At 32.6% G+C, this 25703-nt stretch overlaps 1 protein-coding gene across 7 annotated transcripts in view; it reads left to right on the top strand.

Moving 5' to 3' along the window:
- Nucleotides 1-25703, top strand: part of SGCE (sarcoglycan epsilon) — a 102048-nt gene that overhangs the window by 3078 nt on the left and 73267 nt on the right. For 3 of the 7 annotated variants that reach the window (XM_049784622.1, XM_049784623.1, XM_049784621.1), the window contains exons 2-3: nt 14391-14498; nt 25081-25203. In XM_049784622.1, coding sequence (XP_049640579.1) covers nt 14391-14498; nt 25081-25203 — 231 coding nt within the window. The remainder of the gene's footprint in view (nt 1-14390; nt 14499-25080; nt 25204-25703) is intronic. The other 4 variants (XM_049784633.1, XM_049784629.1, XM_049784647.1 and 1 more) reach the window with 2 other exon arrangements.

Raw genomic sequence — 25703 nt, 5'->3', positions numbered from 1 at the left:
ATGTAGTAGATTAATTTTTAGAGTTATTAGAAGATTGTTTTCAAAACAATGGAGTATTTATTTGCTTGGCAAATAATTCCTAGTTGGGTATTTCATTCATTTTATTAAACAACTGATTTATCATATGTACTTGGCATTTCTAATATAGTAGGAGAAATATCTAAATATTAAGAATTTCAGTTGTGAAATAATAACTGAACTTCTAGCTACAGATTTTATCTGTCTTTAATAATAACATGTTGTGTCTTTTTGAACCCTGATTTACCCATACATTTGACTTAATTTTAAGTATGATAGGGTAAATTTTTAAGCAAAGTAAAATTGTATGTTTTGAAATATTAATTGGAGTTATAATTTGATTATATTATCCATTTAAAAATGACAGTTTTACATGCATATAAATGCTGTTGATTGATATATTTAGTTTGACTTGTAGTATAGTGAAAAATTCTGTTACTATGCAAAGTATAATCTCCACTTTTATCTTAGACGTTGAAAATAGCAAAAGACCACACCAGAGAAAACTGGCTAGAGAGAGCCTCAAATATATCAGTTTAACATTTATCCCATTTCTAGCAATGGCTTCTCCCTGGTGAAAATTCTGCAATAAGCAACATACAGAGAAGACATCCCAACTTATTAAAAAATCCTCAGGTTGTCCAGGATTCTAATAAATGCTGCTTTTGTGGATCAGATTTTCTCCAAAATAACTAGTAATTTCACTTAACTTTCTTCTTTCAAGAAAAACCCTGATTGTCCATTCTTTCACTGACCTTTTTTCTTAAACCTCAGCCTTAATTTTGTTCTGAATACTGAGCTAAAAATCCTCTTTCTCATCCCATTTCCTACTCTTAGAGTGGAAAAAAAAAACTTTAGGTGAATAGATGATGTTGATATATGACTCTCTTAGAGTCTTTGGCTGAGAATCTGACTTTGTCCAGAGTTCCATAGAAATATTCACAAATCCCTGCCTGTCTCAATCCTTTCCACCATCTCTACCATAGACAGAGAATTGAATATGAATGACAGACATGGACAGGCAGACAAACATACATTACTTGCTAAATATCCAGGCCTTTCATAACTTCTGAAAATTCATCATCTAGTTTCCTTGAGTGCTTTCTTCCTGGTTTTTAGAAATATTAAGACGAAAGCAACAAAGCAATATTAAAAAAAAAGAAAGAGAGGGTGTATTTAAAAATCAATTTTTCCGGATTTTTTTTGATAGGAATTTTCAGGTTAATAGCATCAAAGAAATCTCAGTACTATTAAAACTGTTTCACACGACTATCTGAACAAATTTATAAGCAAAATTTCCAATATATTATATTTGTAGAGCTATATAATTATAATAAATGTAGTACTGAATAAAAACAAGGTCTCCCTAATTGGAAACTAGAACACACATTTCTATTGATACATATTTCTCGTTTTTTTTCTTCGTATATATATATATATATATTTTTTACATGACCATAATTTAACTGTGTAGGTTGTTTGTATTTTCTTTTGAAAGATAAATGAATTCTGCTTTCAGCAAAGCATTTCTCAAGGCTGCAGGATGCTCTTATGTGTGAGATGATGTGGAGACTAATTAACAGGATTGTATTGTGAGCGGGAGCGGGCTGAAACACCACCGGTCAGGTGTGGGGTTACTGGGTTTGGATCTGGGCACCGTTCTTAGTGAATGATCACAAGCCTTTGTCCTGAGTTATCTCTTCTACTACATCTTTATGGCTAACTTAGGTGGAGGTTGTGAACACTTGTTTTAAAATCTGCGGATGATTTGAAGAAAATGGATCCAATTAGATAATGGGAATTTAGCATGAACCTGTCTGAAAAGTCTGCAATTCTATGCTGAAATGAAAGATTTTTATAACACTAAATACATCCTAATTTATTGGTGTTTACTGAAGGAGGTTGCTAGATGGTGACAATTTTTTGAGGAAAAAAGAAGATTAATATGAACCAGCAGTATGATGTAGCTGCCAAAGAAATCAAATTTAGCTTCTGGTAACAGTGTAGTGTCCATATGTCACAAAAATTAATAGTGCCCTGCTCTAATTAACCACATCTGTAGTATTGTGTCAATTTCTGGCTGTCACATTTAAAGGGAGATGTTGACAAATTAGACAACTTCCAGAACTATCCATGGGGGAAGGTAAGGGGGTCTGGCAAGCTTGTCATAGGAGTTATCCTCAAAGGGTCTGGATATGTTTAGATTGAAGACTTAAAAGATATATCTTCTGTTTCAAAAGAGCGGTCTGCGTTAGTGCCTGAAGGTAGAGGTGGATTTAAACTTGAGGCCTTTCTAACAGTTCAATTAGACAATCGCAACACAAATGCCATACTCATTCTCTTTTAAGATAGAGGTACTTGTTTTGTAATGAATATAAATTGGAAGGCCAGGATAACATTTTAAGCTAGGGCAAAAAAAAATTATGATAGAAGCATCTTTTTTTTTTTTCCCTGATAAGAGTTTTGAAAGGAGAGTCCTGGGTGTTGGAAGCTTATTTCTTTCAACTGGAAGATAGTTGCTACAGAACAATTTAAGGAAGTCTTTCTCCACTCATTGCATTTCAAACATGAAAATTTGAGAGGAGACTTCAAGTTTTTAGGTTGCCTTTTTTCCCCTCAAAATGTTCTGACAGGAATTTATTTCCTAGATTTTTCCTGGTATTTCCTGCTCTCTGGGAGTCGGCTTTTAGGGCAGAGTGGCTGGCTATAGATTGAGGGAGTGCTCAAGGTGAAGTGGGAGCAAGAGGGGCTCACAGCTGGCCTAGTACAGTTCAGCTCCTGAGTCCCAGCTGCCTCTTATCCAAGAGGCACTATGGGGCAATTCTCCTTTTTGTACCCCACCCTTTTCATAAATCCTCCTGTTGCATATAGTTAAATCTTTAGCTTTTCAAAGTAAAAGAAAGTAAAATCTTTCCATCAGAAATAACTTCTGACCCTATCTATATTCAACTGCTCTACAGGTCAGTTTGCCTAGTTTCTGACTGCCTCAGGGGCAAATTTGTAAATACAAACATGCCTCAGGGCAGACTTTTTCTTTTCTCTTTATCTGAACATTGATACAGTTCCTTTGGATCCCTCTATCTCTAACTTTGAAAAAATAAATCTATTAAATAGTAAACAAAAAGGACACCATTTCTAAGGAGTGATAGATACCTCTATAATGTGGCGCAATCCACAAAATTTGCGTCTTCTGGAGCCTTGAAAAACGGAGGGATGGGGGTTTCCAATGAGAGGAATGTTAAGAAAAGAGAAACGTTTTCGGTCTTTATTTCTAATTAACTTCTGACAATTTCTTTGATTCATGCCTTTTCCCCTTCTCACAGAATTTACCCTCTCAATCACACTGTTAAGTCAGAAATACTATTTCTCTTTCTCTCTGACTGTCTGAAGAATATTTTTAATTTTGAACAAGCTTCTTCTGTTTTCTCTTTTACAAAAGTGCCGCACACTTTTGTGGGATTGTAATAATGTACAGGGCATCTTGTGATGGTTTGCTTCCCAGTGAAAGATGCCATAGGCGTTCCTAGGCTGAGTTTCTGAGAGAATCACAGTTTGGCTTGTCACGGCTCGCTCACCTGATACGAAGGCGGCTACTTGCGATTCCTTGAATGAAATGTTTGTTGCTGCTTTCGGACTTGATAACAAACGAATCCTTAATGTTTAATTTTTAAAACTTAAAGCTATCTTGATAAATAATATATTGTTTCAAACATGACTTTCTGGCATGATTGTTAATATTATATTCTTAAAGAAAGTAATGTATTAGTGCTGTTTAATTCTTGGGTCATACTTTTTGTAACTTCATCAAAGAATTCTTATACAATATTATGCTGTAGTTATTTAAGTGCATTATTCAAAAAATATTTATCTTTTCACACAATCTGACTTTCCACTTAATTTCCCTGGATTAATTAGATTTTTCAAGTAGTTCTTCCATCATTCTGTACCATGGAAATCACCACGGCATCTGTTGTGACATAAAAAGCAGACTTTGTTTTCTTATAGATAAAGCCACTGATTTGAAAAAATGTTTAGGAGTTGGGCAGCTCTGGTGTAAATTCTTACTCATTCTTTAGCTTTTCACTTATTCATTGGGGTACTACTTTAATTGTTATGGAGATTTGGGTTTTACTGTGAATTTGAAAGAAGAGAGCACAGTTAATTTTCCTATAGTAGTTAATTGAAATATTTTCACTCTCATTTTCTTTAGCAATAAGCATAGAAATCAAACCCATCTTTACTTTAGAATGCAAAGGAAAAGGAAAAAAATTGGTCTCAGGATGATTTTTTCTTCCAGTAGCAAATTGGTGTTTTTCGCTTGCTGTGTGGTAAAATTACATTGGCTTTTCTTTCCTATGAAATCGAAGTTAATCAATGTAACACCTTTAACAGCTTTCATTTTCTGTAGTTATAAAATTGATTCTTATCAAAGACCAGTACTACCTACAAAAAGTGGAAGCAGAACAGGTTGGCTTATATGTTTGTCAAAATTTGTTTTACTTGTAGAAATTTAGCATATAGATATACTTATGAGTGTGCTAAAAGATAAAAACATTTAATATGGTATTGATGGTAATAGTGAAAACTGAAAAAAGTAGAGATCTTATTTAATAATTATTTTATTCTGTTTCTGGTGAGCATTAGTCGACCAGCTTTGAAATTTCTTGTTAGATATTTAGGAATATATGTATCCAGTCATTATGGTTATAGTAGCGGGGATTGTCATGCTATTATTTGAAACATCTTTATCAAATCTTAATCCAGGATAATTTAAATAATTGCACATAGAAATACATCTTTAGAACACTGACGATTGCCACACAATACTGTTAGAATTTCTAAGTAGTGAATTTGTTTGGGAAGATTAAATAAGGCATTCCAAGGTGATAATCAGATCTGGAGGGTGAATAAATGTTGGAAAGGTAAAGAAAGAGCAAAGATATATTGGACGTAAACCTTAATGAAGTTTGAGCACACAAATAAAAGATGCTGGGGAAAGTCCAATGAGTTTGAAACAGGAAGCAGCATATGAAAGAAAGACATCAGAGTGCAAATTTTTCAGGACTAGTTTGATTATTTTAAAGAGTGTAATTTTTACCCTAAAGTCTATGCAATATCTTTCAAGAGGGTTTAAGCAAGACATGATTATATTTGCATTTCAAAAAGAACACTTCGGCTTCTTTGTGAAGGAGGGTTGGAGGGTCATTTTATATATACTGCCCCAGACAAATTGAAGCTTTTAACCAAAGGAGAGATGAGCAATCTCAACTAGGGTACTGACAAGGAGATGGAATTAAGAATGATATTTTGAGGGTTAAAAATCATTTGGAATGAGTAGAGGATTGAATTTGTAGTAGACTGTAGCAGGAAGAAACATCATGGATGATTTCTAGTTGTAGTTTCAAGATAAAGAATGCTGAAAGAGGAGCAAATTTTAAGTAAAAGATTGTGAGTCTTACTACTTTGGATAGCCTGAGTTTAAGGTGGATTTAAAATAAATTATTATAAATTTATAAATTATAAAGCTGTACAACCTTAATTTACAAATTAGTATCATATAAACAAGATATAGATTCATGATATGTGAAAAAAGTGTGATCCCATTACATAAGAGTAGCATGTTTTAGTGTGCTTTATATGTATATGTGTATAAGATGTTTGCATATACTTAAACAATAAAAAATGCAAAGAGTAGATAGCTGCAGGGATAACCATAGATACATGAGCTATACTTTACTATATTAAAATGAGAATGAACTCTTTAATAAGTAAAATTGATGACAATTTTAAATAAATGAGTATTTTTATTTCAGAGTTTCTTCGTTGAAAAGATCTTATAAATATACTTTAAATTTTAATAGAATATTTTCATATAGGTTCTTAAAAATAATTTCTATAGGCTCTAAGACTTTGCCTTTTAACTCTTTTCCATTAGATTGCACTATTATGTTAGAGTTCACATTGTATATCATTCTGTACTCTTCTTTATATTAATTTCAAAACAGTCCTACAGATGAGGGCATTATGTTATAATGGTCAATATTGATACTGTGCATGTATTATTATCTCTTTGTTAAGGCCTGGTGACATTCATTATTTATATAATATTCCTAAGAGATAAGATAGATATCATTTAGGCAGAGAAAGCCCAAATTTACATTTCCAGTCCAATATGCCTTAATTGGACTATTTGGACAAAAGAACAGAAACATGAATATGTTTCTGGTCATTTAATTTCTCTTCTAAGTTTTTTCCATGTATAATGCAAAGGAGAACCTTATGACCATACTTTAGTAATAATATTTTCTTAGAGTCTGAGAGTATGAAATACAGTAGAACTTGTTTATTACACCTGGCTTTCTACAGAAGGATTAAACTACATCTTTTTATTGTGTGTGCCTTGGTGCAGTGCTAAATTGGCTAAGACGTCATATTCTAAATCATTTAGGAGCTATATTCAGTTTAGAATGGCTAGAGCCCTAGGTTACTGCTTCTGCTCACAAGCAACTTCTACTCTGCCTTAGGAATATTATCATTTTCATTTGTCTCCTGATTAGAAAAAGAAAAGTGCCATGTTCTATAATGCCAATTGTAGTGCCATTTTAAAATTTGAACATCTGTTTTTAATTACATTTTTAAAAATCTAGTTTTCTTCATATTAATTAAAGAATCAGTATAATAGCTGCTTACATTTTATCATGATCATCATTATATGCTAGGCAGTCTTACAGAGATTATAAATGCATTTATCTCATTTCATACTCACAGTATGCATTGCTAATGCTCACAGTTTTGATTCTATCAGACGAGGGAACTGATGTACAAAGACATCGATTAACTTTCCCAATGGACAAAAACTGCAATTTGAACCTGGACATTCTGTCTTCATAGACTCTCTTGCTTAAATACCACCTTTCTGTATGTAGTCACAATTCTAGTTTACTCCAAAGCCTACTTTATTACTTAGTGTGTTTCAAAATTACATAATCTAATGGCTTTAATTAAATTAAATAATTACTGTGCTCTGCATAGACAGGTCCTTCAGTTTAAACAAAATTTGGAGGCTTGTTAATCTTCTATTACTTGTTTAAAGTCTTGCTTTGACACTTCTCTTTAATAATAGTTTTCTGACTTTGTCGATACTGGGATGAATAGAAAAATATTGAGGTGAACAGAAAAATATCTGGAAATATTTTTCACCCTATTTGTTTCAGTTGACTTCTTTAGCTTTTTTAAATTTAATTGTGTATACAAATATATGTATACTAATTTATGTAATTAATTTCTATTGGCTTTGCCTCTATTTACAACCCAGAAGTCAGGAAAGATTATTTTCTCCAAGAACAAATAAGTTGGATGTGACCTCGTGGTAATTATAGGACCTCAAATTACATAAAACAATAGCTTATAGATTGCTTTTCTATGTATCCATTTAGGTATTATTAATAAATAGATGATATAGACTTTGCAATTAACAAAGAAATTGGTTCAAAATCCAGCTTTTCCAATTATTAAACATGATCTGGGGTAAGTTATATTGTTTCCTAACTAAAATGGAACTAATCACATCTACTTTATGTTGATGTCAAATTCAGTTAAAATTCACACCCTTAATTTAATGCTTTGTACCTAGCACTCAAAGCATGGCAACAACTGATAATTTTAGCCACTATTAGAAAAAATTGAAAATAACATTTTAATACAAGAGGTAATTTTTGTTTTGTTTTTGAGCCACACCTACTGGTGTTTAAGGCTTACTTCTGACTCTGCTCTAAAGTAGCACTACTGGTGGGCTCAGGGGACAAAATAGGGTGCCACAGATCAAGCTCCAGTCCACTGTGAGAAAGGCAAGCACCCTATACTTTTTACTATCTCTCTGGCCCCAGAAGAGGCCAGTTGAAAAGTATTATGGGTAGTGGTCTAAAGGGAGGAAACAAAAAAATATTTAAGGCACAGTTATGGGAGTGGAAGTGAAAGGGAAAAATAGTTGTAGGAAACATAAAACTATATATTCAATTTATGAAAATGAAGTCTCTGATCTCTGAATAAAACAAGAAGAAACAGATGAAAGTGAACAGAGACAGACTAAGTTGTTGGGATCGAAGGTGAATATTAATTAGATTAGTTTCATTTGGCATATCCTGCTGTTTGCTTACTTGAATAGTAGTATTGGAGTAAGTTATTATTTATTATTTGTATCCCTTGACATTCTGATTAGCTCATCAGGAATCAGTCACTATTCGCAACTCTTCAGTTACCTTTATTAAATAGTGAACCATTCCTCTCTCAGTCAGCAAATTATTCAGGTTTGGAAAGAGTAATGTCTCTTCAGAGAATGTCTACTTCGGGCCAGATGAAATGTAGTCATGCTGCTACAAGACTCAAAATGAATCATGGAATTTTAAGATAAACTTTGTGTTATGTGATTTCTAGGGAATTCAAACTCATGCCAGCCACTTCTGGATTAACTCAAGATTTAAGGACTTTCATGCTAGAGTATGGGACCATTGAGGAATTATATTATTAAATATAATAAATTATATTACAGGCTAAGCAAGATAATTGGCTGAATATCTTCTTACTTTAGTCTGTTGGAAGTGTTAATGCAATATGCATGCTATTATTTGCTTTTGTGTTTGGGAATTAGAGCAACATTAATCTAGGTACATTTGCAACATGGATTATCATGAATCCAACGAGAACAGTGGAGTTCTCTCAGGATTTCTGAGAATGCTCCATTATCTTCAGAAAGATTTCAAAAAACAGTCTATATGGAATAACCTTTTCTTTAAATACTAGATTTAATCTTGGGTTATGTATGGAGGAAATATTTTAAAACGTGAAGCATGTTTTTTAATTAAATGTAAATAAGTTCGCTTGGGGACAAATAGCTCTGACCCTTTTCTAATGAAAATCAAACTTGAAATACTTGCCTTTGGGCAGCTGTGATTGTGGCTCAGTGGTAAAGTGCATGCATTGTATGCAGGAAACTAGTGTTCCTAACCTGAAAAACAACAACAACAACAACAACAAAAAACCCCACTACCTTTATTTTTGTGAATGTTCTGTATGTTTCTTTCTTTTGGGGGGATCTAGAGAGTCACATCCATTGGTACTCGGGACTTATTCTTGGCTCTATGCTTTGGGTTCATTCCTGGTGGTTTTCAGGAGGCAAGATGGGATGCTGGGAACCAAGCGTGGTTCAGCCATGTGCAAGGTAATAGCTCTAACCACTGGACTTTGACTCCAGCCCCTGTTCTATCTTTTGCAATGTACAGATTACAATAATTTTCTATAAAAGAAGTTCATGGGGTGAATTCATAATCTTAGGTACACAATGAGAAAGAAATGGTTTTTTTTTCTTTCTTTCTCTGTTTCTTTTCTTCTTTCTTCTTTTCTTGTCTCTTCTTTTCTTTTCTTCTCTCTTCTTTTCTTCTCTCTTCTTTTCTTTTCTTCTCTCTTCTTTTCTTTTCTTTTCTTTTCTTTTCTTTTCTTTTCTTTTCTTTTCTCTTCTTTCTTTTTTTGGTTTTGTGTCACACCCAGCATTACTCAGCAGTTACTCCTGGCTCCTTGTAGGCATGGGGGACCATATGGGATGCCAGGATTCAAACCACCATCCTTCTGCATGCAAGGCAAACACCCTACCTCCATGCAATCTCTCCAGCCCCAGAAATGGTTATTTCTATGTTATCAAGATATTCTCCAAAATGTAAGAATTGGAATGTTTAAGAAATTACACTCTCCATGACATTATGAGTTGCCTTTAATAACATGTGTTGTTATACCCATATAAGATTGTCTTCTTAGACTTATTAGACTGTAGACTTATGCTGTCAAGATAGAACTTTGGGTGAATTAATATGTGTATCCTCAAACCTTATAATTTTTAAACAGTTGAGGCACCAATCACATTAAACTTGAGGCATCCAGACTGAGGCATTATAGAACCTGGGAAGTATAATCAATGAGATGCTGGTTGTCTTGCCCAAAATATGCTATAGCATATGTATGATTATAAGACAAATCCATAGACTTAAGTTTCCATAAGGTACAATTAATGTGATTTTGTGTATATAATTTTCAGTAATTTTATGCACAGCATTATGATCACCACTTGAATAGAATAAAGGGAAGCACACCTGGGATACTTGGGCACCTATACAATGCTTTCTTTTTCTTTTTCCTTTCTTTTTTTTTTTTTTTTTGGTTTTTGAGCCACACCCAGGGTTGGTTATTCCTGTCTATGCACTCAGCAATTGCTCCTTGCTTGGGGGACCATATGGGGCGTTGGGGGATCGAACTGTGGTCCATACTAGGCTAGTGCTTGTAAGGCAGATGCCCTACCGCTTGCACTGCTCCAGCAATGCTTTTTTTTGCAGTAAATCTCTATGGAGTTTTTCCTCCCAAAAATTGGAAGAGTGAAACAATTCATTGAATGCCTGATATCTACAGGATATTCTTCTTTAAGTTCATTCCTGCACAGTCATCAGTCCATTGATTTTTGTTTTGTTTTGTTTAGTTTTTGTGGATTTTTGGTTTGGGGGTCACATAAATGGGAATTGTAATGTGCTCTCTGCTTGAGGGTCATTGATGGCAGTTTTGGGGACCATGCCTGGGCATCCCATATACTAAACACAACTCCAGGTTTTCAACTCTTTCCCTTGCTATCATTTTTAATGGATTATAATTATCAAAGTGACTTACATGTTCATGTAAATTGGCCTCATCAGTGGCGCAGTTGGAGATGGGTGAGGGTAAGATTTTCAGTTCTGTGGAGTGGCCTCATATATCATATAGTATGTGCAAAACACTCTTGGTTTCTGTAGTTTTTCTTTGAGTCCTCTACATTTTATTCCCTGATTAGTGAATATAACTTACTTACATAGCTTCTCCATGGTGGAATCATAAATATGTGTATTAAAATAGTTTTGTTATGTGCTTTTGGGGGTATGTGTGAATATATATTTTTAGAGAGTTGCCTAGGTGTTCTATATTCAGCATGTTGGAACACAGCTATCAGGTGAACACTTAATAAGTAAGTTATTTTCTTTTTTGTTTATTTGGGAGGTGCTTAGAGCTTATTCCTGGTTCAGTACTCAGTGATTACTCCTGAAAGATACCAGGGAACCCTATGAGGTGTTGAGAGGCCTCAAATAATAACATTAACATTTTTTTAATCCTGCTTTAGGTTAAATTATTTAGGAAAGGACTATTTTATTTTTCATCTATATTTAAGGACATAATTACAGTCATTAAAGTACTTAATAGGCATATCACTCACAAGATTTTTTATAGTAGAAATAATATTATAATACATAAGTTAAGTTTTTTTAATCATTTAAATATTATAGGAGCTACTTTGACTGATGTTCCACTAGGAGGTGCCCAATATGATGGGTTAGGTGCTTGGGTGATCCAGCAGCACAGTTTTTGGGTTGGTGCTTGTGGCTAAGATCATAGAGCACTCAGAGACAATATTAAAATCAGGGTCTCATATATGCTAGGCAAGTACTCTATTACATGAACTATTTTCCCAGTTGTAACTTTACATATTTTAAGTTAGATATCAAATAATTAGTCTCTTGCCTAGAGTAGTAGGACATTTTATTTCTATTCTCAGGTATCATTGAAATGAATACCCAGTGATTTTGTTTATTAGGAAATGGTATGGGGCATACTCAGTGTTGCTCAGGGGTTAGTCTTGTGTCTGTTCTTAGGTGCGATCGCTGGCAGTGACCTCTGGATCATATGTGATTCCAGGGAGTCAAACTAGGATTGGTTGCATGCAAGGCAAAAGCCTAATCTTATGTGCTATCTTTTCAATACTGTTATTAATTTTTTGTTTGTTTTTTTTGGGGGTCACATTACTCCTGGCTCTATGCTCAAAAATCGCTCTTGGCAGGCTCGGGGACCATATGGGATGCTAGGATTCGAACCACTGTCCTTCTGCAAATGCCTTACCTCCATGCTGTCTCTCCGGCCCCTCTTTTAATAATTTGAGCCCTGAATTGCATTCTTCTTACATTTTAGAAGACTATTTGGATATTTTTCAAAATTTAGTTGAAGTTCAGAATTTTATTTAAATTTATTCTGAGAAACATATACACATTTTATCTCTGGATTTACAAAAGCAAGGAATTCTTTCAGCATTAAATATCCTGAAACTCCAACTAATTTTTCTGCCTTCACTTTGTCCTTGTTTTCTTATTCGTGAACTTTTTACTTGTATAAATACTTGGTCCTACCCAGTCTAATTTTCCTTGGATTATATCTCTTAAGTTATTTTTCTGTTGTTTATTTGTAGTCTTTTGTTTGTTTGTTTGTTTTTGAGCCACACCCAGCAGTGCTCAGGGGTTACCCCTGGCAATCTGCTCAGAAATAGCTCCTGGCAGGCACAGGGACCATATAGGACACTGGGATTTGAACCAACCACTTTAGGTCCTGGATCGGCTGCTTGCAAGGCAAACGCAGCTGTGCTCTCTCTCCAGCCCCTTATTTGTAGTCTTTTTCTTTCTCATGTCTTTACCTCAGTTTATGCGGAAAATACGTTCCTACACTAACATAACAAACACTCTTTTGTATCTTGCTCCTTTCCTTCACTTGTATTGTATCTGAGCTCCCTTGTGCTGGCCAATATTCTGGAAAAACTAACTGCACTTATTGCATTTGCATTATGCCCTTTTGCAGTTTGACTTCTCTTTCTACTTTATTGGAACTCTACTTTCAAGGTTTGATCTGTAACCTAATTTTTCAAGACTAGCAATCTTTTCTAAGCTCTCATTCTTTGACCTTTTTGAACTATGTGAGACTGTTAAATACATTCTTTCTTGACATCTTCATTGATACATTGACAATACAGGCTCAATTGCTCAATGCAACCTCTGACTTTTGTACCCATTTTGCCTTTTTGTTTGTTTGTTTTGAGGGCCACACCCTGTGGTGCTCAGGGCTTACTTACTACCTCTGTGCTCACATACAGAGCTCAGGTAGAGCCAACCCTACCTGGTTAGGCTTGGGAAGTGTATGGGGTACCAGGGATTGAGGTCAGGCTAGCCTTGTACAAAGAAATCACCCTTCCAGGCATACTTTTGCCCAGGTCCCCATCTCCTTCACTTTGCTGAATCACTCTTTGCTTTTGTTATGGAAATGTTTTCATTAATACATTATTTTGTCATTGCTGTCCCTTATACTTTTTGTGCATTCTTTCTTGGTACATTTTAGGTCCAGAATAAAACTACAGGGTTTGTCATAGGGGATTCTTGGCCTGTTCTGAGATAATGTACTTGAGCTGGCTAGTGGAAGGAAAAGGGAGATGAAGACCACCTAGTCTGTAATTAGAAAGATAGTGCTCAGAATCAAGTCTGAAAGTTAGGATGAAAAATTAGGAGAGTAAGTAGTAAGATTTATAATGTATGATACTATTTTGTATGGTTTAAGAAAGAAGATTTACAACTTGATAGATGAGTTCAAAAAAGCAAATTTAATGTTTTTTTTCATTTCACTTTGTACATGAGGACCTAGTGGGTACTGCATGAGAGCATAAGATTTTAAAGACATTGTTCTGGGGCAATAATAATTCTCTGAATATAAATTTTAAATCTGCATCTGATGTTCCATTAGATTCTCTTAATGAAACTGAGCTCTATTCCCACCTCTGATGGTTTTGCCTTGAGAGCTACAGACTTCCAAATTTAATATATCCCAAATTTAAATGATCATTTTCATTCAGGAGTGGGGGTGTTTCTTCATGCATTACTGTTGGATAAACATTTCAAGCTGTCTTTGATTTCGTTTCAAGCTATCTTTGTTTTTCTTTTTCTTCCACATTTAGAAATTTGAATAGTATTGTCATTATTATCTCCATGATCACTTGTAAATGGCTACATATGTTCTTCTTATTAGTGATTTATTGGCTGGCTGTTGTCCTATACTTGAGAAATAACTGTCCTTATTTCTCACCCCATTACCCCATCTCTAGTAATTGCTATCCACTAATGTTGTAAAACTCAGCTAGAAATTTAAGCAATAGTTTAAACTTATTACATAATTTCTAGACAGGAGAATTGATTCCTCAGTGTTATAGCAGATATTAGATATGTGTCTATGTAATTATAGATATAAACTATAGTTCTGTACATAACTTACATAATTATCAGATTCTTTAGATTATAGTTCCTTTAAGGAGCAGAAATTATGTACTGTTTACCTTAAGCTTTATATATTCCTTGTATTTACATGCAAGATATGTTTATGGAATGAGACTAAATAGCTAACTGTACTGGAAGGAATCTGATTTCAGTTAATACTAGGTGATCTCTGAGAGTTATTTTAATTTGACATTAATTTTTGTGCATTTTTTTTATTCTGAAAAGCTTTTTTATTAAGCTGTGCTGATGGCATAAATGGAACAGTTAACTGGAAGACCAAGCAGGCAAACAATTTTATTATGAGCAGAAAAATGGCTGCTGGGAAGAAAGATGGTGAGTTTAGGTTGTAAAGCTAAATCTCTTTTGGAGAGTCAAATGTCTGCTTCCAATAATTCCTTTTGCTTTTTTAGTCATAAAATGGACTTTTTTTTAACAATTTGGAAAAAATGATAAATTTTGTTTTCCTAATCTTCTAAAATACCTTATATACTTTCTGTTTTTAATTTGTTATTCCCCAAGTTTTTCTCTTTGTTGTAGCTTTTCTGCTATCAACTAAACATGCTCCCTGTTTTTAACTTTTTGTTGTTGCCCCTTACTTAGACACTAGCTTGTTACTTATAAAAATTGTGCCTGTGTGGTTATTATATGTATTTGTAATATTGAAAAGCATTAAGTAGTACATTTCACATAAATAATTTTAAATCAATATATGTAACCTTAGAAAATGATCATGAAATAGTTCTGCTAATTGAGGATGCTTTTAAAAATAACTTTTTTCTATAAAAAAATAGGCATGTTTTACTACTAAATAATTAGTAGACACTGTGCTTTACTGGAATGATGACCCTTGAATGATTAATTGTTTTCTCTAAATTTTTATTCTCTTTCTCTAAATATACCCATTAGCAGCATGACGGAACCTTTGAAATAATGCATTTCATCTGGGAGAAAAAGACTTAGTAGTCAGAGGTTTGTTGTTTTAAAACACCAACTATTAGCATGAACTTTCCTTTGATATTTCTCAATTATTTTTATCTTTACAGATCACCAATCTACTTTCTATGTCTCTGCTCTTAGAAACACAAGACAAAATTGGTTATATTTGTTCATAAACATTAACAGAAGAGTAATAAATTTTCCATAACTTTGAGCAAGTTATATTGTCTATAAAAATAATAATTGAGAAGTATCTTTAAAGAATAATTTATATGATAAAATAAATTATTGACAGATAATATATTCCAGATTAATTTTAAGGAGTGATGTCTCATTTACTTAGTATATTCCTGACAAAAGTCACTAACCTTTATTCAGTTACTACCAAATTATCCTTCAGGTATAAACTTCTACATCCAAATTTATTTCACAGTAATACAGACTCCCTATATATGTTCTATTCTGCTATTTTTGTGATAAACTCATTAACACCTTTGATTTTTAAAGTGATTTTTCATTACTAAAGATAAGAAAAAAATAGAGTTTTATTGCAGTAATTTTTATAACTTCCTTAGGAATCTCAAGGGATTCACTCTTGTTCCCTTCAGAGAATTTCTTTCCCCTGACTGCTGACATCTTTCTGGTTCCGTATCAAATTGAGTTTCACCCTCTTTAATACACCAATTCTCCCTGTTTTCTAATCTTCACAGTGCTTGCAAAGGCCACTCCGCAATAATTGACCAATCTGTCCAGTAGTTCAGTAGTACAACCTGAGAATCAGGTGCTGTTCAGGACTTTCAATGTTCAGGAAATCCTGTCGTGCCAGGGATTGAACTGTGTTCTATGCCCTAATTGTTCTGTTATCTCCAAATCTATTGCCCTGATTCCTGAAACTCTGAACAAGATCCCTAAAGATTCTTAGTCTGAGACTCTTACATTATAATCCTCTTCCCCTTTTCGAATTTCTTTTCTTTAAAATTAATTTCTAGAACTATCTTCTCTTAGGCATGTACCTCCTATTCCTATTTGACTTCTCAAAAAGATACCCTTTAGCCAGGTTTAAACCAGTTCAGTTACTTACAGTGATCTACAATTCATATTTTCTGCACTCCTTAAGAAATATTTGTATATTCTTTCTTTAAATTTTATGCTTCAATTGAACTTCAAACTGATTTTCTACTTGAAACCTGAAAAATAACTTGAAATAGAAATGATATACCTAAAATCTCCCGAGTTTAACTAGCTAACATTATCACATTCTCTTACTTCATCAATTTCTCTTGATTTTCATCCTTTGAAATTTTCACTTCCTGGTTTTCTTTAAACCACTTTAAATTTATCATTATAGTTCTGTATAACCAAAATAAATAGGTAGCAAGATAAATTGTTTATATGGCTAATTGTTCCTAGTAGCTTATGTGACGATCATTTTTAGTTTTTAAATGTTCTTTGAAGTAATGTTAACCTTAGAAAATATATATAAATTTCAGATGTGCATGATTATAAACTAGCATCTGTTTATACTCTAAAGTTTTCCAGGAAAAAGTCTGATATTTTTTTCATTCTTAATCATCAATTCCAGTCCTCTCATGATAATTTCAAGAGAGCACAAAAGACTCCAAGAGTATTTCTTTTTCATTTGCTTGATTTTTTTGTTTTGTTTTGTTTTGTTTTCGTGTCACACCTGGTGGTGCACAGGGATAACTCCTAGATCTGTGCTTGGGGATCACTCCTTGCAGTGCTCAGGAGACTGTATATGTTAATGGGAATTGAATTAGGGTGTTTTGCATGAAATACCTCCTGTACTTTTTTTACCCTACTAAGAGCACTCGTAGACATAAGTTTAGCAGGTATTTTTCTGTATAAGTTTTATTTTAAAATTGTATTAAGAAAATTTAAAATTGAAATTGTTTCTAATTCTTTAGCAGCAGGATGATGCCTCCTTGGTAAAACAAATTTACAGGAATTTGGGTTATATTGGATCAATATATTTTTTGTCCTTTTTGCTTTTCTTACCTTTATACACATTGGGGATTAAGAACTCATAAAAGAACACTCAAGATCAATTTTCTTTTCAAGATGAAATAGAACTTAAAATTTACCCATGAAATTAAAAATAAAATGTCTTCACAATACTTATTTATATACTTAACCTTTGCTGAGTCTTCTCTTAGGGCAACTTACCTTTTAAAATAGGTTACCTTTAGTTTAGCTTTGTGTGTGTGTGTGTGTGTGTGTGTGTGTGTGTGTGTGTGTGTGTGTGTGTGTGGCTCAATTCTAGGCATTACTTCTCACAAAGTTAAGGGGAAGCTCTCTCTCTACCTATAGGTTTATTGTAAGCTTCTAGAGAGGAACAAAGAGAGACTCAAAATAATCTTGTCCTAATTTTCTAATTATTTTAAACTTACATGTTAACTTTTAGTGGATACTCATGAAAAAGATATTAATGTATATTTTAAAATTATTTGGTAGAAATCTCTTCTGCCATCTTAAAAGGAGATCTTCCCCAACTTTTGATCCACAATGTAATACATTTCTTGAAAGTAGATAAGTTTCTAGATTATTCTTGCTTTCTTGGTTAGAGTAACAGAAAATGCCCCTGTGGCTGAAAATAGGCATTCTTCTTTTTTTCCTGAAAGCTGGAAAATCAGAGAAGTGTCTTCAGTGGCTATAAGACTAAAATGTTTATAAGATATACTTTTTTCTTTTAACATATTAGCACTACAATTTGTGTTAAATCACAATCAAGTATGAGCTACAGGTGGTCTGCATCAGCAAATATATTAAAAGAAATACCTAAGGGTTTTTTTTTGAATTATGAAAATCATGAAATTATGATTGTCAGCTTCTTCCGATTGTGCAACATAATTAAGATAACCTGAAGAAATAATAGAATAAATTTAGTAAGGTAAATCAAATTGTGCTTAATCATAAAAAAGAGAGTTAATTGAAAAAGTTATGTGTATGCAGTCTAATTGGCTTACTGTGATGGCTTATAATAATATGTATAAATAACAAATGATTTCAAATACATAAATAACTGCTGACTGGGGTTCAAGTCTTGGCTATTACCTTTATAAATCAATTGGGTCTTAAACTTTTCACTAAATCTTATTGGATTCAGTTTTATCATTTATAAAGTGAGAAATGAATTTTCCAGAAGAACAAATGCATGCCAATACCTACTATCTGTCAAGAATTATAAGTTAATTAGAATGCTGAAGGCACATCCAAACAGGAAGTAATACTTTGATTTGTCTCTTGGTGGGTATTTTGCATGCCCAAATGGGATGATATCTAAAGGCCTTTTCAAATGCAGTGTTCTGTGAGACAAAGTTTATTGATCACCAATTAACAATGGTTTGTAACCACTTTGCAACTGATATTTAAAGGAAAAAAATGTGATCATTATATGGAAAATCAAAGTATTTAAATCAAGTCTAGGAAAATGGCTTTGGCAAAGGGGTTTCAGTTAATGCTTTCTGTTTTTGGTTGGTGGTGGGTTTGATATCCTACAATGAAACCCTTCTGCTTTTTTTTTTCTTTTTTTTTTAGAAAAGTGAACCATTTATTTTAAAATAAAATTAGAAAATAATTAGGCAATATAATCCCTTCCCTGTGATGGATTTTATTACCTACATAGGAGTTCCCTGTGACTGGAAAAAAAAAAGTAGCTAGCCACCACTATAAATGAATGACTTGGAAGGGCTTTGATTTTTGAATACACACAAAGGTTGAAGGACAGATGGCTGAGAAATGCTTTGGGTTAGAAGCCAGGCTTTGTAAAGTTGAATTTATAAAAGGCAGATCTTAGTGAGAAAGTTAATATTTTTTTTAAATTTTGGGCTTAACATTAATGTATTTCCAAATATTTTAGGTAGCAATTACCAGGGTTAATAAATATCAATTTGATAAAATAAGTGTGTTAAAAATAAGGGATAGGACCATAAATATGTAGGCTTCAAAAACTTTGTTATTTCTTGATGAAAAGATAACAAATAGGTTTATATCTTGACATTAATTCTGATTAATTGCTTATAGCTTCTTTGAGTACTGTGTTTTCTGGATCTCTGAATCTCACAATAATCTTTTAAGGCTGTAAATATAAGACAGGAAGTTGTATTTTTGTCAGTGCTTATAATTTTTAATTAACACGATTGAAAATATAGTAAAATAAATGACTTCTATTTGGAGAGGGGTAATAAAATAATAAAGTAAGTCTAACAATTGTGTTTTTGATGTAACCTTATTTAAAAAAATATTCCAGACTCTGAAGTGATATTATGGTGGGTAGGGAGCTTTCTGAGTTCAATTCCCAGCACCCCAGGTGATCCCCGCGCCTGCCAGGAGTGATACCAGACTCTAGAGCCAGGAGAGCCTTGAGCACCACTGAGTGTGGTTTAAAAACTAAAAAATGTTTAATTCCAGCTATTAGCTTTAGCAGAGAATTCTATCTTTACTGTGGATAGGACTTTGAGCAATCGATATGTTTAGTTATTTATACAAAATTTCATGTTATAAGCTATGCAAGATGTGACTATCTTGTATTTTTAAATGTATTTTAAGTATATTTAATTATTTTCTTCATCATCCTTATTTAGTTTCTCCCAGATAATCCTATTAAGATAGTAATACAGTTGAGAAGTATGCTCTCTCTTATTTAAATATTTTGTGTTCAGTTAAGAGTACCCTTCTTCTGTTTCCTACTGAATAGTTTATATCTTAAAATATTTTGAACATGAAAATCAAATAAGCATAATTGAAATGCTTTTTGAAATATATTTTTATTTCTTAGTAATCTGCTGTATAGGACAGTTATTGCTAAGGGTCATGGATGACTTAATAAATATCTTTATTTTAATTATGAACTATATTTGCAACAGACCAAATATATAACTTATTTGATACAAAAAATTAAATGCACTCTTTTTTATTTGACCTAATCATGTTGGCTTAGTAAGTTGAATTATGATTTTCTATGATAGACTTATTTATTCCCAAATGCATTTAGTACATGCAATTTACACAGCCATTTCTTCAACTAATGGTTTTATCCTAGTAAAAATCTAGATAGTAAAAATCTGCTCTCAGTAGCACATTGTTTACTGAAAACCAGGAAATATAACACCAAGCAACCTTTGGATGCTACTTCTGATTTCTGAATGCAGCTTCTGATTTTCATGTCTAGCAGATTCCCGCCTGTGTTAAGACAGTACAAATTTGTACTTACTATAATATGTAATCTCACTCATTTGGTAGTCTATAGTCTGAGCAAATAACAACAAATTAGAAGGGATAGAGAGGTTGCTATGGGAAACATACTGATAACAATGGGAAATGGCAGCTGACAGTTTGTCTGCAGATGAGAAAACAGGAAATCTATAAAATACAACCTTAAAAAGCTTTGGCAGACTAGAACCTGTCAACACCAGTCTGATTAGTAAATGATAAGACAACCAGTTCATAAGGACTTCATTGTATAATAAAGCAGAATGTAATCATTATTGTACAGATGATGATCTTACGCCATCAAGAAAAAGAACAGACTAGAGTATTTTAAAATTCCACTTTAATTCTGGGATATTTCTTTCCTCGAGTATCCTAGAAGGCTGAAATTTTACTATAAATCTATAATAAATCTATAAATCTACTTACTATAAATTTTACTAACTCTTAAAATGTGGAAAATGGTGATATAAATGAGCTTTTAGAAGTGGTTAAAGCATCTATAAAATCATATATATGATTTTATATGCTTAATATATCACGTATATATAATATATATGGTTTCTCAATAAAGATCATGTAGGTATAAATACTGACAGTAGTCTATGCTTTCTCCTAACAGATTTTATGGAGAGAGGCTATTAGATTTAATCTGGCCTGAACGTGCAGGCTCTCATACTTAGCAGTTAGTGTGCATCCCTATAGCCAAGTGTTTGTTCTTGGCGCTATTCAAAAAGAACTAATAAATGTTCTTAGGACTTTTTGTAGAGAAAAGACTATGTATGTGCCTTTGCATGGGTACAAGCCATTAAAAATAATCATTGTTATAATTGTAATTTTAATATACTATGTTTTCATTAGTATTACACCATCACAATTCTTCAAAATTTAATGTTTACTAAATAGATCCCAATTTGCTTTTGTTTGAAGTAATTGTAAATAAGCACACAGATGCACGGCTTCTTAGTTTCATCACGATGTAGCTTTCATTGGGAGAAAATTTCAGATGGACTGTTAATAAAAGGAGACAGGACACTATTTAGCTAACATGAGGCCTAAATTACTTAAAGTAAGATAGTCACCAAAATAAGATAGTCATCACTGTCTGTTACTTAGCTCTTTGCTGTCACAATATATACTAATAAAATGATTTGTCATTTCCGTACTTTTTTTAACATATGGAACACAGTTTTTTTTTTTAAATTTTTTTGGTGATGTGGTGAAAAAACATTAAAGCTAGTTTTAAATAGAATGACATAATTACTCACTTTCACCATACCTGTTTGCCTTACCCAGTTCACATATGTAACTTCTTATTAAAAAATGCCCTTTAACCCACAAACTTACAAATTTTTGCAAATGTCGCTACATTTACTATTTGAACATGATGTTCTTGATAACCTGTGAGTAGAAATTTTGGTTTAATGATTTCTACCACTAATGATGGTGGATTTAAAGTGATTTAGCATTATACTGCTTTTCACTTTCACTTGTCATGTGTTTGTAATGGATTTGTAGTATAGATATTGTAAAGTCATGCCATGTAAAGAAAGATATAGGCTCTGTGCACTCAGCTTGCTTAGTATAGCACTGTACACACATGTATGTTTCAGATCATTAAATTTGAGCATTTTGTATTCTTGGAGTGTCTAGATTCGATTTTCCAGACTTGCTCTTAAGAAAAATAACTTATTGTTTGTGAGTTCTGCCAAGACATACATATGTGAATGCAACTTGTATTAAATATTAGTACATTCTTTGTAGGTACTGATTCTGATATTATCAGCATTATTTATAAATAGAGCTTATAATTTTGAGTTCTGTGTCATTTGTTCTGGAAAGTAAGAAGGCATAAATACTGGCTACACAGCCTTCGTTGATAATTTATTTGTTTTGCAAGTAACAGTGATAAAGGTATGGCATGCATTTATCTGAAATGTGTGGTTGCCCATAACTTAAACTGGTTCTAGAGAAAGGAAATATTATTTTACAAACAAAACATCATGGTTTAGTTATTTTCCATTTCTGGATGATGAACGTGTGCTACATCTGTATCATGTTTTTTCCCAAAGTGCATGGCATACTATATTTAAAATGAAGCAGGCTTTACTGTGTAGTTGCCAAGGTAACTGACCAGCAAGTATGCAGTTCAGTAGATTGCAGAAAGGCAATTGAGTATACATGAATAAATAAATGTGCATGTCATCTTAAAGTACAGGAGGGCTATGGATCATTGTGGTTTAGTTCTGTAGATTATAGATTTTTTATGAAAACCAAAACAGAAATGTTTTACACAGTCCTCAATATGATATGATGCAGAGTGGCAGATACCCTTTTGCAGTTTTACTTCTGGCCCTAACTGGGGTTGTACTGAGGTTATATAGGAAAAAAAAAAAACAAATTTAATGGTATTTATTTTAAACAAACTTTCTTTTTTATTTATGATGCAGTTTTTACTGCCACGTGGTAGTAAAAATTATGCTGCTGTGTACACTAGAATTAATTTCAATTGAAAATTTGAAATTTGAATTTAGCATATGTATTTAGTTTTCAAGACTAAGATCTGTGTTTACCTCTCCACTACATTCTACGAGAATGCGTTCATTCATACAGTAGGCACTGATAAAATTATTCCAATATGCCAGATGCTCCTTACTGAGAAAATAATAAACATAAATAAAATTCATTGTCAGACTTTAAGGTGTTTTAATGTCTGCAAGTATGAGTTACATTAACTTAGAAAAGGTTCCTTTAGATTATTTTATACTATTGTGCTTTGAATGTAGAGTTTTGATTGGTCTGGAATTACATACACCTTTCCATGTAGAATTAAATAAGTTTTCAGTAGGAAATCTAAACTCTATAAGTTGACATTATTTTCTTTCCAGTTTTTCTCCCTCCTATCTGAAATAAGACACTATATCTATTATAGTTACTTAGTTCTCTTCCGTGAAAAGATTCTAGTACCACAGGATTGTATATTACATCATTTTTTATCACTGAAATGCAAAAAAAAAATTCTTTCTTTTTTTTTTAAAGATAAGAGATTTTTTTTTTAAATTTATTTAAACACCTTAATTACATACATGATTGTGTTTGGGTTTCAGTCATGTAAAGAACACCACCCATCACCAGTGCAACATTCCCATCACCAATGTCAAAGTCAGAATCCTGCTAATATTTTAAGAATCATACAGAGTTCTGTTTTTTACATGAATCTTTTTCAGATTAATTTTCCCATTTTTTTTTTGCTTTCTATTTCTGTACAGGTATTGCTAGGGTAATGTAACTATTTGAGATTATATCCTATTAGGTGCTAAATTTATGGAGGGCAGGGTCTGTGCCTCTTTTACCTTCATTTTCCCCATAGCACCTTGCATACAAGGGTGCTGTAAAATACAACTGGTGGAGATAGTCTTTTACACTGTTTTTCTGTAATTCATTCATTCTTATTTTTAATGAAATATTTCTATAATTTCCATAGGTGAGTATGTTCCTTATATTTATTTGGGTGTCTTTAATATCTCGGGAAAACTTAAGAATACTAGCACAAAATAAATCAGTATAAAACAAGGGAGACTACAATCTAGTTTAGATATAACCTGCAATTAACCTTTGAAGTTGTTTTTCTAGTAGTAAAGATATGGATATATCAAGCTACAAACCAAATATTTTAGTTCAGTTCTCTGCTTTTGGCAGCCATCCACAGAAGAGTAGGGATAAATTTTTACAAATCAAGAAACATTTTGTGGGTACTACTAATTTTATGCTGAAAAAATTATGTCAGTTGTCTTGCCACCCAGAGATTTTTAGTCATTTGTGGCCTGAAATGAGCAGTCTTGGGATTCTAAAGGTTAATTGCTGAATTTTAAAATCTATCAGTGACTAAGAGAAAGAACTGACCTGATAAGGCTTATTTAAAATCTGTAGCCATTAGTAAATCAGGAAAATTTAAATCCAAAAAAGTTTGTAGAGTTGACTAGGTTAATGGCAGTAATATATTGGTAGGAATGATATTATCAGAAGAAAAACAATAGGTGGAAACCTGTCAAACCAATTAGCCATTTTAATGTATTCACAACATATATCTTAAGTAACCTACAAATGATGAAATCTACTCCTTTCATTTGAATGATTTGTACTATATTATGTAATTGTACTACTTATTTAAGGCTGTATTAGATTAGCTATATTGTATGAACTACTGCCACATAAGAAATGAAAATGCAATAAATAATTTTAGTAGGTATAGAATAGTGATATTAATAAAATATATAATGCATTTAATAAATTTATTAGAAAATTATATTACAAATGGACTTTATTATGCAGTCACATGCTTTGACTGACAAGGAAATTCTTACCTTTTGAAAATTACTATATATACTTTGAAAGAAGGAAAAATGAAAACTGACATTTCTGTAGCTGATCATTCTCATCATTTTCCTTAAAAAGTTATAAAGTATTTTATGGTTGGCCATATTAGTACCAATTAAAATAGTGAATATATTAAATTTTGCTTATAGTATGTATTCAAAATTGGACTGGAAAAAATCTTAAAACAGTAAGTTGAAAGATGTTGCATGTTTTGTTATAAAATCACTTCCCTCATAACCAAAGTTATTAATAGTATCTTGCATGTTGTTCAGTTTTTCTAGAAATTTCTAAATAATGAAGTATCCTTTATAGTAAGTTGAACTATCAAGAGCTTACCTTATGTTTTGTTTGACCTATTTTTTCTTTGTGCTTTCAGTATACACTATATTATCAAAGGTGCACTCTGATCGAAACGTATACCCATCTGCAGGTGTCCTGTTTGTTCATGTTTTGGAAAGAGAGTATTTTAAGGGGGAATTTCCTCCTTACCCAAAACCTGGTATGTTCTTGATCAGAAAAAGGATTTATTAAATTTTTTCAATGACTTTTATTATGTGGTATAATACAATGTTATTGCTATCCTTTGTAATGATATATGTGATGATTTTATTGTTATAGGACATTTCTCATTTTAGTAATTTAATTACAGAAGGAAAATTTACTTTTAAATTTTGCATCAAACATATTTCTGATTTCCTAGGCTTGGGGTCCTAACGAATTATTTACCTGTAGGTAGAAATTATTTTAACTGTCCAAATGTGAGTTTTATATTAATCTAAATTTTTATTGGTGGAAAACTAGTACAAGAGAATGGAATATGGCAATAAATATGTCCCCTCCCCAAAAGTATTTATAGGATCGAAGCATTATTACAGTGGGTAGGGCATTTGCCTTGCATGCTGCTGACCTGAGTTTAGTCCCTGGTATCCCGTATGGTCCACTGAGACTGTCAAGAGTAATTTCTGAGTGCAGAGCCAAGAGTTAACTCCTGAGTGCCTC

This window comes from Suncus etruscus, chromosome 1, assembly GCF_024139225.1.
Source record: "Suncus etruscus isolate mSunEtr1 chromosome 1, mSunEtr1.pri.cur, whole genome shotgun sequence".
NCBI classification, from domain to species: Eukaryota; Metazoa; Chordata; class Mammalia; order Eulipotyphla; family Soricidae; genus Suncus; species Suncus etruscus.
Note: the sequence above shows the minus strand (reverse complement) of the source record. Positions and strands in the feature narration are given on the sequence as shown.